General features: G+C 43.5%; 1 protein-coding gene across 1 annotated transcript; it reads right to left on the bottom strand.

Annotated features, from left to right (window-relative positions):
* Nucleotides 1–2,247: 2,247 nt before the first annotated feature.
* Nucleotides 2,248–3,684, bottom strand: H6S33_002877 (uncharacterized protein; the record flags this gene model as incomplete). Its single annotated transcript, XM_044834262.1, has 2 exons — nt 2,248–3,606; nt 3,667–3,684. 2 exons carry the CDS (start codon nt 3,682–3,684, stop codon nt 2,248–2,250), a joined length of 1,377 nt encoding a protein of 458 aa, XP_044693038.1.
* Between the last annotated feature and the right edge of the window lie 7,122 nt (nt 3,685–10,806).

Here is a 10,806-nt window from a genome sequence, read left to right as displayed (position 1 = left end):
TCTAATAGCATAATTAGACTAGTCTACAAGTTCTTGCATGATGAGATATGAGATACTTGAAAATTCTTACTGATAGGCATATCCGTATATTGTCTTTCGACTTTGGTCCCTTCCACCTACAGACCACTTCACACTTTTATCTGAGCACAATTCTACCATTTCTTTAATCACACGGTACTCAGCAACTACTCTGAGTTCTAATAGATGCCTTTTCCCGAACCACTGCTTGCCATCGCTCGAAACTGATATATCTCTCATGAGTTCAATTTCTCAAGAAGGAAAAGAGATATATAAATATCGTCTCTAACACTCTAACCTGTCATTCATTCTCACTAGCAGCAATCTTTCATAGTACTGGCCCTTCCGTTACCGCCTCCAACAATCAGAAAAGAAGTACATATTTTGGTGCATCATTGAAATCGATTCTCTATTGAGCACAACCATAATCATGATATGATTGCATGTTTTAAATCTAATAAGTAAATCGATTTTTCAAGTCACGATTTTTAAATCATAGTGCACGATAACACTGGAGGGTATATTATCGCGATGCTCGGCACACTTGCGATCTCGTAGTTTCCATCTTGCCCTCGAGAAACCGGCCGCGACGCAAGGAAATGATAAGCAAGATTGTTGTTAGCGGAGGCTTTCTTATCTACCAAATCGATATTTCAAGATTTGAGTAACGGAGTCTAAGGTTTTACTAAAATTATATTGCCTAGTTTAAAGTAAGAATACTTATTTATGGACAGGTCCGCTGGTGTACCCCACTAGTTGCCCCGACCGCCAAAGCGATTCCCGGGAGTGTAAATCGTACTTGTAGAGAGGTTTTAAGACGTTTGCCATGCATGTGGCGCGGGACGGCATCGGGGGCGGGTGTCAACTTTACAGGGTACATACATCAACATAATTTTTTGTATGCAATGTGATATAGAAAATGTCACTGTCATCCTAGGTTGAAAGCTTTGGCGTTTTGTTTTCAAAGCTGCCCACATAGCAATGATAGCCCTTGGACGGTGTTGGCTGGCTGTTGTGTTCTACCGCAAAATATGAGAAATTTCGTTGCGCTGCAGCAGGGGTATAGGCCAACCAGAGGCAGCCTTTGGACGTCAAAATGCAAGTTATATGCAACTTTTGGTGTAGAATATCCCTGCTGCAGCGCAACGAAATTTCTCAGATTTTGCGGTATCTCTTCGACGACGACGATACGAATACGAGATAGATCAATTTCAACTAACAGCGAGACACGTATTGGTGATGATGATCTGAGAGGACGTGACAAAAGAACTATCTAGAGGCAGGCAGGATGTAGACACCTGAACATAATACTGCTAAGCGCTACGTTCCCCTTGGCGCCTGCTTTGGCTACCATAAGCGTGTCCGACCGTATTACAAATCGTTTACCTCTCACCCGCGCCCAACAACCAATGAAAGTGGTCAAATTCGCGACCTGGACCGTGCACCACTTACTAAGGGAATTGCATTACTTTTTACGGTTTATAACAACAACAGAGCCAATCAAGAATTAGCAACAGTTACTACAGAAGGCTAGTGATGGCTGAACGAGGTAGGTCGCGAATTTGACCACTTTCATCCGTCTAAGGGATAGCCTTGTAAGCACTCTGGCCGGTAGAGTAGTGAAGCTCAGCAGGGATAAAAAGCCCCGTTACGGTAAATAAAATACTGGAAGCACAGCCTGAGATGGTCTTGGCTGTATCATTGCTCTTTACTGCGAGAGAGGCATACTACATGACACATGTGTTATTAAACTGGTCTGGTGACAAGAATGTCTATCGAGGCCTTGACTTCATTCCCGATTCAATTGCTAACAATTCAAATTTCATTAAGTTTATGCATCAGTCTTCACCTTCCCTAGAATAGTAGAGGGCGGCTATAATTTAGCGGGAGGCGGAGGGCGTCCATCGTTCTCCTCGCCTTTTAACTGCATTCGGGAATCCCGACGTCAAAAAATCAATGGAAAGGAGAAGGTAATAGTATTATCTATCGAATCCCCATTGTCCGCGTCATGACAGCAGGAAACTCAGACATACATCACATGTATTGCAGCCTTGACAATGAAACCAGAAACGAAGACAGTCCTTAATCAATAACAAAAAGCGAAAGAAAATCCTAAGAAATCAACAAAAGCCGAAGGCTGACTAGAAAGACCAGAATAAGAAAAGAGGAGGCATATTGGCAAAGACAAAACAAATGGATGACCGCAAGGCACAAGATGGGTCGTAAAGGTCATTGAAGAAAACTCTGACACTTGTCTTTCGCTACTTGAGTCAAATCTCTCATGAGGTCCACTTCGTCGATGACATCCGCTTTCTTTGAGTCCTTCACTAGAGATCGGAGGGCATTCTTACACACGATATAAACCTTCTGTTGCGGAAGGCCGACTTGTTGCAAAAGGGCTTGGAAATTATTGCGCGTATCAGCAATATACCTACCACGGGCTTCTAATAAACGATTCCTCTTCCTCTCCTCGTTGTCACCTTCGTCGTCGCTGTCGCCGTCGTCGTCCTCCATGAGATTCCCGATTTGTTGATCCGATTTTGATCGTACAACGAATGCAGTTATACCGAAGCGTTTACAATGAAATAGAAGCTCCACGTCCGTCTGGGTAAAGCGATCGCCAGCTACAACTATGATGACATCAAAGATGTACAATCCTTGGTCGTTGAAATATTGCCAGTCACGGATATTTACAGTGCCAGCTCCAGGTACGTCGTACCAGGCCAACCACTGTCGAGAAGAATCTGGATCGTAATATCGTTCGATTTCTGTAGTCGTTTCGCTGGTTCCGGTTTTGGCGATACCCCCCTTGGGGGAATTTGAATTCTTGAGACCACGAAGAGCATTGATCAATGAGGATTTTCCACATCCAGAACAGCCCGTGATAGCGATATGCAAGTAGCCTTCCTGATATCCAAGCTTTTGTCTCATAAGATGAAACTCCTCGCCAGTAGGATACTTAACGGGCGGAATCCCTTCCTGCAGGTTTCTTTCGGCTTCTTCTCGTAAGTAGATTTCTTTCTCGACCCTTTTCCTCGCTTCTTCCTCTGTTTTTCTCGCCAGTTCCTCCATCTTCTTTTTTTCTTCTTCCAACCTCATCTGCTCCTGGAGCGCGCGCAGTTCCTCCTGCACCCTATGAGCCTCCTCTAACCTCTTCAACTCCTCTTCTCCTCTGCGGATTTCCTCTTCCTTTTCTGCCTGAATCCTTTTCATCTCCCTCTCATGATTCTCAGCCTGTAACCTCTCCCTTTCCTCCTGCGCTCTTTGCAACTCCTGCTGATGTTCCGCCTGCTTCCTCGCTTGTTCTTCGATCAATCTCAACTCGTTTGCATGTTTCTCAGCCACCGCTCTTTCCTTTTCTTGCTGTATCCTATCCCTCTCCTCCTGTGCCCTCTTCATCTCCTCCTGGTGCTGCAAGGCCAGGGCTCTCGCCTTCTCCGCTTGTGCGTGCCGCTGCGCTTCTAGCTCTCTTTCCTTCTCGGCCGCAATTCTGTCCCTTTCAGATTCAAGCCATCGCCTGTGGTTTTCGGCCGCCTCATGCTGCCTTCGACTCCTTTCCCGCTCTTCATGAAGCTGATGCTCATAATGCTGCGCATTGTCAGTGAAGGGGTTTCAGCAAATGGGAGGTCTAGGATGGGCCGTTATTACCGAGTTATTGTTACCCATCTCGTAGAACGGGGTATGGTAGATATGGTGTTGAAAGGCGGGTGTGGGGTCTGGGCACCCGGGTTAAAGTCAATACTAAAAGAGGAGGGGACGGGAATTCTGCATACAACTCGGCGTAGAAAGGAGAATAACCGGATGCGTGATATAGCTGTAGCCGCCCTGGCCCTTGGGACAGAATAAGTTGGCGGATATGCGATGTTGGTGTAAAGGCCTGTAGAGAAAGACTCGTCCACAAAACAGCGCCTCTTTAAACAGGAACCAAATAGTGCCTCTAAACTGATCGACATATTCAGGCAACCAAAACTTCGGCAGCCTAGCAATAGCTACCCCGCACGGCGTAGCTGCAATAGTTCCACACCATTCTCCTGCCAATCACTGCATTGGAGCCTATCGTAGGTATCTACGCACAAACTAACACATCACATAGCATTTAAAACCGGCTAAAACCGCAGCCGGGCTATTCACAAAGGCCGATATTCTTTGGGCTGTGCTTTTATTGCACACAAAACAAAGAAACTCCCATGTTTCTAGGCTTGTCTAGTATCACCCGGCAATCTGGTGGAGTGCAGTTTATACGAACAAGCCACATGTCATACCGAATATAAAAATAATATAGGTAATATTTCAACGGGATACCGTATTCCACAAGAAAACAAACATTGATGCCAAGATAGCGAATCTGTCCTGCACGAGATTCTACTCTATAAGCGGTATGTATCGCAGAAACTCGCGAATTTCAGTAGTCGTATACCTATATAGATAGGCCAGGAACTAGCTACTAAATTAATATCTGACGATGATCTCTGCCTCTCAGCCAATCACTCAAGGAAAAATCCCTGCACGAAGATAAGGCAGTATCCACAGCTTTCTTGTTCCCTGGTGTGAAGTGCGGGGTGGAGCGGGAGTTGGTTGCCTGAAGGTTCCTGCAGGGTGCCTGAATCTTGAGAACAAGGCCCGGGCCGCGCATCGCTCAAAGGCGCCAAGAAATAAACCATCACAATGTTACTGTTGACTGATGGAGCAAAGAGCAACAGCCAAGCCCAGTTTTATCTGCCAAAAAGCCTCTGTCCATCAATACCTAGTGCACGACGTTTGTGGACACGACTGACATTGCATACCATAAAAAATACGCCAAGCTCATGATTTTGGGTGTATGCAAACGTTAGGATTTTACGAGTACTCAAGAAGACTACGAGTAGTCTCTCTGAATCATCGTAAAGCATATACATATGGTCGGGGGCACCTTGACGCAGCGTGAATTTCAAGGGTTAGTTTGTTCTCCCGCTTCCTCTATGGAATGCACAGTTTGACCACGTTTATCTATTTTGGTGATACAGCCATTGAAATTAAAAAAGGTTCGTCTTTTTCGCCCTCAGCCCAGTTTAAACTTGCCTGTTTGAGACGAAAAACATACCAAATAGCGAAAGGACCTCCCGATAAGAAATGGACAACAGCCTTTGGTACCAAGGCTTGAACCGGGTAGCAGCTCTTATTTGGTAACCTGAGTCCATACGCGGGAATCAAAGCATCTGCATTGTTGCCTTCTAATCGACAGCGTGCGGGAAATCGTGCCAAAAGGTAAACGCCCCCGGGCTAGTATGAGGCTGGAATACTGTACCCCACTGGTCAAGACGATGGAAATTCACGCTTTTGACGGTCGTGATTGGGGCTCATCAACGCCCATTAGACAAATCAGAAAGAGGTGTTCACGGTCCAGTCTCAGCCTGGTCCTGTTCGTTATTGCCATGATTTCGCGGCCGGTATTAAAGTATCTCGGAAAGCTGAGGCAATGTTATTTAGATAGGTATGGCCTGCGAGTACCGCAGTATCTGAGAAAATTCGTTGCGTTGCAGCAGGGGTATTCTCTACCAAAACTTGCATATTGAGGTCCAAAAACTGCCTCTGATTGGCTTATACCCCTGCTGAGGCGCAACGAATATTCTCAAATACTGCGGTAGTCGGAATAGGCTTCAACTCCCAGATTCTTTACTAGTAATACACCTACAAGAAACCTTGATACCATGCTTGGAACTAGTAATAGAACGGAAATCTAGGCGTAGGAGGGTAACGTTTATTGCCATTCAACTACATGGATCGATATTGTTGAATTGTTCCTCCTGAACTATGTCCTTCATGCATTCATAGTGACATCTGAGCCGGGCGCAGGCACCTTGGTCAAAGCCTTCTCGGGATCTTCCTACCTTTCTCTGGAGTGAAAGACGTTGTTTGTATTATATTCGAAAGTACAACGAAATCACGAAATGATCTGGAGAGAGCTGCAAAAGGAAAAGCGCTCTGTATGCTTTTTTCCTGCTGAAATGAAGAACGGAGAAAGCGCTCGACTTTGTTGAGTTACATGGACACTGAATTATATAGTTAGAGTACGTATATCACCTTCGATGACCAATATACACGGCAGAAACCCAGTTCTACCTTCCCCCGGTGCCAAAGGCTTGATTCCTGCTCTGACCCAAGCGCAGACGCTGCCCGCTGAGTGGGTGTTTGGATATCGCACATCCCATTCACCAATGGGTATCGTGCAGTGAATGGCTAACCTATTCACTGATGGAGCTTGAAGAGTACGCGTTCATGGATTGCAAGTACAGTCCAATCTCACCATAAGGATGCATCTCATGAAAGCAATGGTTTTGTAAAGACATAGTTCTCGGGCTGTAACCGCCTTTGTTGGCACAACTTCCATCCGGCTATGAAGGTAAGAGTCCGAATCACTTTTGTACTCTTATAGGGAAATTTGACTGTGATTGAGGTTTATAACTTGAGGTAACATTCAACGTTTAACTAAATACAGATATCTAGGTACGTTTTTGACATCCAATTTCAAGTTAGAAGATACATAAGTGAATAGAAAAGAGATCAAAGATAATGAGTAATAATGGAGCACAACAGGAGAGAATATGACATAATTGTACGGTAAGTATAATTCAAAAAGTTGAAGGCAAAGGAATAGAATATGATGACATATTAATCTGTTTTTGGCTGAACTCTCCTGGACTAATCTGAACTATGAAGCCTTTTTCTTTAAATAGGTGTTCCAACTCTGTGAGCTCCGGAGTATGCAGAGCCACTCCCTACTGTTAATGGTAGATTTTTAGGAGTGAGATTATGAATATTTTATTTTGTTTGTATATTTATGGTATAAGACAGAGTCGGGTTTGCAGTGTTTGCAATAACTGACCTAAAGTATTTGGAATCCAACAGGATATCATCCACTATGTACGATTATATATTATTAGCGGTTTTTGGGTATGGGAATATTGAATGGTTGATACCATCTAGACTGTGTATAGGACTTCCACTATCTGATCTTTCAGTACTATCATCTGTACTGTTACCACCAGTATAGTCAGAAAAGGCAATCAATTCCTCATCTAAGTTATTGGATTTTTTTTTTGTCCTTCCCATTAGTATGCCGGTTGATGCTAAAAAGAGCTTTTGAGCTAAAGCAGAAACACCCCTATTTTCTGCATTCTGACTTGCAGCTGCATTGAATGCCTTACTATTTCTATATCAGTATGTTGTCTTTACATCTTTATTACCTTGCTGACCGATACAAAGTGTAGCGTCTCAGTAGACTTTATAGCCCAGCAAACAGAAATCGTGTGAGATCTAGAATCCTTATAGGGTTTGAAGTGCATTGTGTCTGGTACTGATTTATCATAGCCCAACTACCCCTACTTCACTTACCAACAAAGCAGCTCCGGAATGGTGTTCTTGGGTGAAGGATTGATATACCTTCGGTGCTCCTTACTATGTTTGGATTTCAGTTGGGATTGTTTGTAATGCTAGGCTGGTTTTGTGTTACGGTACCTATAAAAGCCTTGTAGTTCTGATTTAGTTTCTGCTTGGTTCCTTAAGTTTCTTGAATTTGAGTTCCATGGATTAGTCATTATGATTTCCTTTGTAGTTTATATAGAAGATTTGTTTTTCGATCTTGTAGTTTTCCTTTCTTTCTTCTTTACGCAATGTTTTCTTCTCCTCGCTCAGCTCCAGCTCGCCAAACTACTTGGTTATGAACAAAACATTATTCTATAAACTCGATTCTTTATTTATCTAACTTGTCTCTTAAATATTTACCTCGCTTAACATTGGTCTACCTTGTTGTACTATTTCATGGATCGATTAGTTAGTATACCGGGTCACGAGGAGTTGGATTAGTCAGAAAGGTTCTATTGGGTTCTATCGGGTTCTGCCGGTCGTAAATGTATGAGTCACTTTGGATTTGTCATCGCTTGGATTTCCTTGGGTATATTAGGCGGTTTCGTTCTCGTTTCTTATTCTCTTTCCTTTCTTTCTTTTACTACGCAACGTCTTCTGTACCTACGCTGTCTATTACTATACAATATTATTTCTCTCTTCTTTACTCAGGAAGACCATCGTTAGCTGTCTCCTTGTCCCGTGGACCCTTACCGCCGCTCGAGTCCTTCAGGACCCCTATTGCAAGCCCTCACTCCGACCTCCACTCCCCCTTTCGTACCCTGCGGAATACTCGCTACTCGCCCCCTTGAGATACTATACCAGGTTGCAATATTTTACTCTTTGATTGGATATAATATCCTGTTCTCTAAGCGAGAGAAACAATTAGCTACCGTAGATCAAGTATCAAACTAGCCTACTGAGAATCTCAAAAAACAAACTATCTCACTACTGAATCTCCATGATTTACCAAAATACCTCCCTCAACAGGAAGAAAACGAACACTATCTAAAGTTTCTCCTACGACCAGCAGATCAGGAATTTCAGTCATGTTGCAGGTTTCATAGATCGATTAGTTAACACACTTGGTTACAAGGAGTTGGATTAGTCAGAAAGGTTCTATTGAGTTCTATCGGGTTCTGTCATTCGCAAGGATATGAGTCAATTTCAATTTTTCATCGCTGGGATTCCCTTGAGTATACTAGGAGGTTTCATCCTTGCTTTTGTTCTCTTTCTCTTCTTTCTTTTGATACGCAACGTCTTCTGTATCTACGCTGTCTATTGCTATATAATAACGTTTCTTCTTCTTTGCTCAAGAAGACCACCGTGCTGCTGCTTCCCTTGTCCCGTTGACCCTTACCAACGCTAAAGTCCCTCAGTACCCCTATTGCGAGTTAACATACCGACCTCTACTATCCTCTTCGTACCCTGCGGAATACTCGCTACTCGCCTTCTTGAAAACAACTAAGAGATTATACGAATTGGATTCGTATAAGTTCGAGGACAAAAAATAGAATATATTTCCTATATAACAGGAAGTTCGGATAAGGAGAAAAGAAAGAAAGTAAAAAGGGAAACTACAACCATATATATATCTTCCAAAACCTGATGACTAATTCGCGTAACAGAAACTCATAGAAAGAAAACCCAAACACTACCAAAATCCCAAAAGAGAAACAACAAATGAAATCCCGATTACTAATCACTATTCTTCCCGAACTTCTTCCTTACTCATACTACTCAGTTACATTCCTCCGCCGGTGCCCCCGTCCTATTTGCTAAAAAGACTGATAGAATACTCCCTCTCTACGTCGATTATTATGGCCTTAATGAACTTACAGTAAAAAACCGCTACCCGCTGCCGCTCATCCGGGAAACTCTCGACCGTCTCTACAAAGTCAAGTGGTACATCAAACTCGACATTCACTAAGGATATAACCAGATCCAAATGGCTGAGGGTGAAGAATGGAAAATAGCCTTTCGTATGCGTTACAGGCATTTCGAATACACGGTAATGCTTTTCGGCCTCACCAACGCGCCAGCCACCTTCCAACATTTTATCAACGATTGCGTCCGTGACTACCTCGACATGTTCTGTATATCCTACCTTGAGGATATTCTCATCTATAGCGACACCCTCAAGGAACATCAGGTACATGTTGAAAAAGTCCTGGAAGCCCTACAAAGAAATGGAGTACTGCTGAAACCAGAGAAATGTGAGTTTCACACACAAAGTATCACCTACCTCGGCCTCATCATCGAACCCAACGGCATTAAAATGGATACAAGGAAATTGGATACAGTGAAGAATTTGACCGTCCCTAAAACAGTTAGAGATGTGCAAGCATTCCTGCGGTTCGCCAACTTTTATTGCCGATTCATACGGGGGTTCTCAGAACTGGCTTCTCCCCTTACCAGACTGAAATGCAAGGTTATATCGTTCAGAAAGAAATCCACAGCTTAAGCTGTCTTCAACGCCCAAAAGGAAGCCTTCACAACTACTCCCATCCTCAACTATTTCGACCCCGAGAACGAAATTACTGTGGAAAGCGATTCATCTGACTACGTCTCAACCGGTGTACTGTCCCAATACGATGATAATGGTACCCTTCGACCCGTTGTATACTTCTCAAAGAAGCACTCCCCCGCTGAATGCAACTCTGAGATTTATGACAAAGAATTACTGGCAATTATTCGATCCTTTGAGGAATGGCTACCGGAACTTGAAGGGGCTGCATACCCAATTGCCGTCATATCCGATCATAAGAACTTCGAATACTTTATGAATACTAAACAACTGAACCGGAGACAAGCACGCTGGGCAGAATACCTATCACGATTCAATTTTGTCATCAAGTACCAAACACGGAAACATTGAGGAAACCGGACACATTGACAATGAGATCAGGAGATCTCCCTGAAGAGGGGGATGAAAGACAAGTACACCAGAGTCAAGTCGTATTGAAAAAGGAGAATCTTGAAGCAAAGCTAAGTTTGTTGGCGGGTTTTTTGTCAAATGAACCCGCTGAAAAGAACGCCTCACTGAGTACACTATTTGATAAAGGATATAACGCTGACTCGTTTCCACAGAAGTTACTGAATATACGGAACAAAAGTAAACGACAATCAAAAGACATATCACTCGCCGAATGCAGCGAGGTTGAAGGCCGGTTGCTCTACCTAGGCGGCATATATGTACCTATTCACAGAGGTCACTTACAAAATACAGTAACTTAAACTATGGCAACGAAGGGTAAACACAAAGAACTGGGGGGCAATGTTCTGATTGGACGACGAAATATAGCGAACTATGATGAAGTACAGACCGGTAACGATGCATTGAATTTCAGTACACGTGTAGTAACCACCAGCACTTACCAACACTCAGCAGCGAAATCAATACCATTT

Source organism: Morchella sextelata (genome assembly GCF_020137385.1).
Source record: "Morchella sextelata strain SCLS chromosome Unknown scls_13, whole genome shotgun sequence".
In the NCBI taxonomy this organism is placed as follows: domain Eukaryota; kingdom Fungi; phylum Ascomycota; class Pezizomycetes; order Pezizales; family Morchellaceae; genus Morchella; species Morchella sextelata.
This window is presented reverse-complemented; position numbering and strand designations above follow the sequence as displayed.